We start from the raw sequence: 1,168 nt of genomic DNA, 5'->3' as shown, positions 1-1,168 counted from the left end.
CGTGCGCGGCCGCACGTCGCGCCGGCCCCGCGCTAATCCCCGCCGGCCGCGGGATTAGCGCTGCCGCCCGCTGCGCGCCACACTAATCTGCACGGCGGCACGGGCGCTGCCAGCCCCTCGGCCGCCCCTGCCGCCTGCGCGAGCTGGGCATGTCTGGGCACTAATCTGGATAAACCCTCGGTGCCGGCGCTGCCAAGGCGGTGGGGAGCCCCGTGGCCCCGCGTGGGGTGGCCCCGTGCTGGGACGTGCACGTGGCGGGTCCTGGAACACGCGGAGGTGCTGCCAGGGGGCTGAGTGAGCCGGGGGTGGCCCTGCACCCGCGACTGCAGCGGGTGGCTGGGCCCGTGGGAGGGGTCGCTGTGCTGGGGTGGCCTTGGGTGAGTGCCCGTGGGGTGATGCTGTGGCCATGACGCCACTCTGGTGGCTGGTCCCATGGGAAGGTGCTCTGGCCATGATGCCATGGTGTTGGCTGTTCCCATGGGAGGTGGCAGCGCGATGGAGTGGCCCTGGATGAGTGGCCATGGCGTGGTGCTGTGGCCATGACGCCACTGTGGTGGCTGGTTCCATGATGGGAAGGTGCTCTGGCCATGACACCACGGTGATGGCTGGTCCCATTGGAGGTATCACTGTGGTGGGGTGGCCCTGGGTGAGTGACCATGGGCTGGTGCTTTGGGCATGATGCCATGGTGATGGCTGGTCCCACGGGAGGTGGCAGCGTGGCGGGGTGGCCGCAGGTCAGGGTGCGGACAGGGGATAACTGCAGGTGAGTGGTCAGCACCATGGGGCGGCGCTGGGTGCGGCGGCACCCGAGGGCGACGCTGGGGCTGCGGTGCTGGGTGGCAGCGGGTTCCGTGGATGGTGCTGTGTCCAGGACACCATGGTGGCATCTGGTCCTATGGGATGGTGCAATGGCCGTGACACCCAAGGGTGGTGCTGGGGCTGCGGTGCTGGGTGGCAGCGGGTCCCATGGATGGTGCAATGGCCGTGACACCCAAGGGTGGTGCTGGGGCTGCAGTGCCAGGGGGCAGCGGGTGCCGTGTGGGGGGTCACCGTGGTGGGTGTCTTCCCACCGAGCCGGGCTCTTCCCCCCGCAGGACTCGCTCAACAACAACGGCGGCTACGCGCCGGGCGCGCCGGCGCTGCGCTCCTCGTGGCAGGACGCGCTGCT

At 70.3% G+C, this 1,168-nt stretch overlaps 1 protein-coding gene across 1 annotated transcript in view; it reads left to right on the top strand.

The window, feature by feature from the left end:
- The window catches only part of MAPK8IP2 (mitogen-activated protein kinase 8 interacting protein 2), a 9,719-nt gene that overhangs the window by 2,402 nt on the left and 6,149 nt on the right, over positions 1-1,168 (top strand). The window contains exon 4 of the mRNA XM_026050399.1: positions 1,095-1,160. Within this exon, the coding sequence (XP_025906184.1) occupies positions 1,095-1,160 (66 nt within the window). The remainder of the gene's footprint in view (positions 1-1,094; positions 1,161-1,168) is intronic.

The sequence above is a fragment of the Nothoprocta perdicaria genome, unplaced genomic scaffold (genome assembly GCF_003342845.1).
Source record: "Nothoprocta perdicaria isolate Ctin4 unplaced genomic scaffold, notPer1 scaffold_681, whole genome shotgun sequence".
Classification (NCBI taxonomy): Eukaryota; Metazoa; Chordata; class Aves; order Tinamiformes; family Tinamidae; genus Nothoprocta; species Nothoprocta perdicaria.
Note: the sequence above shows the minus strand (reverse complement) of the source record. Positions and strands in the feature narration are given on the sequence as shown.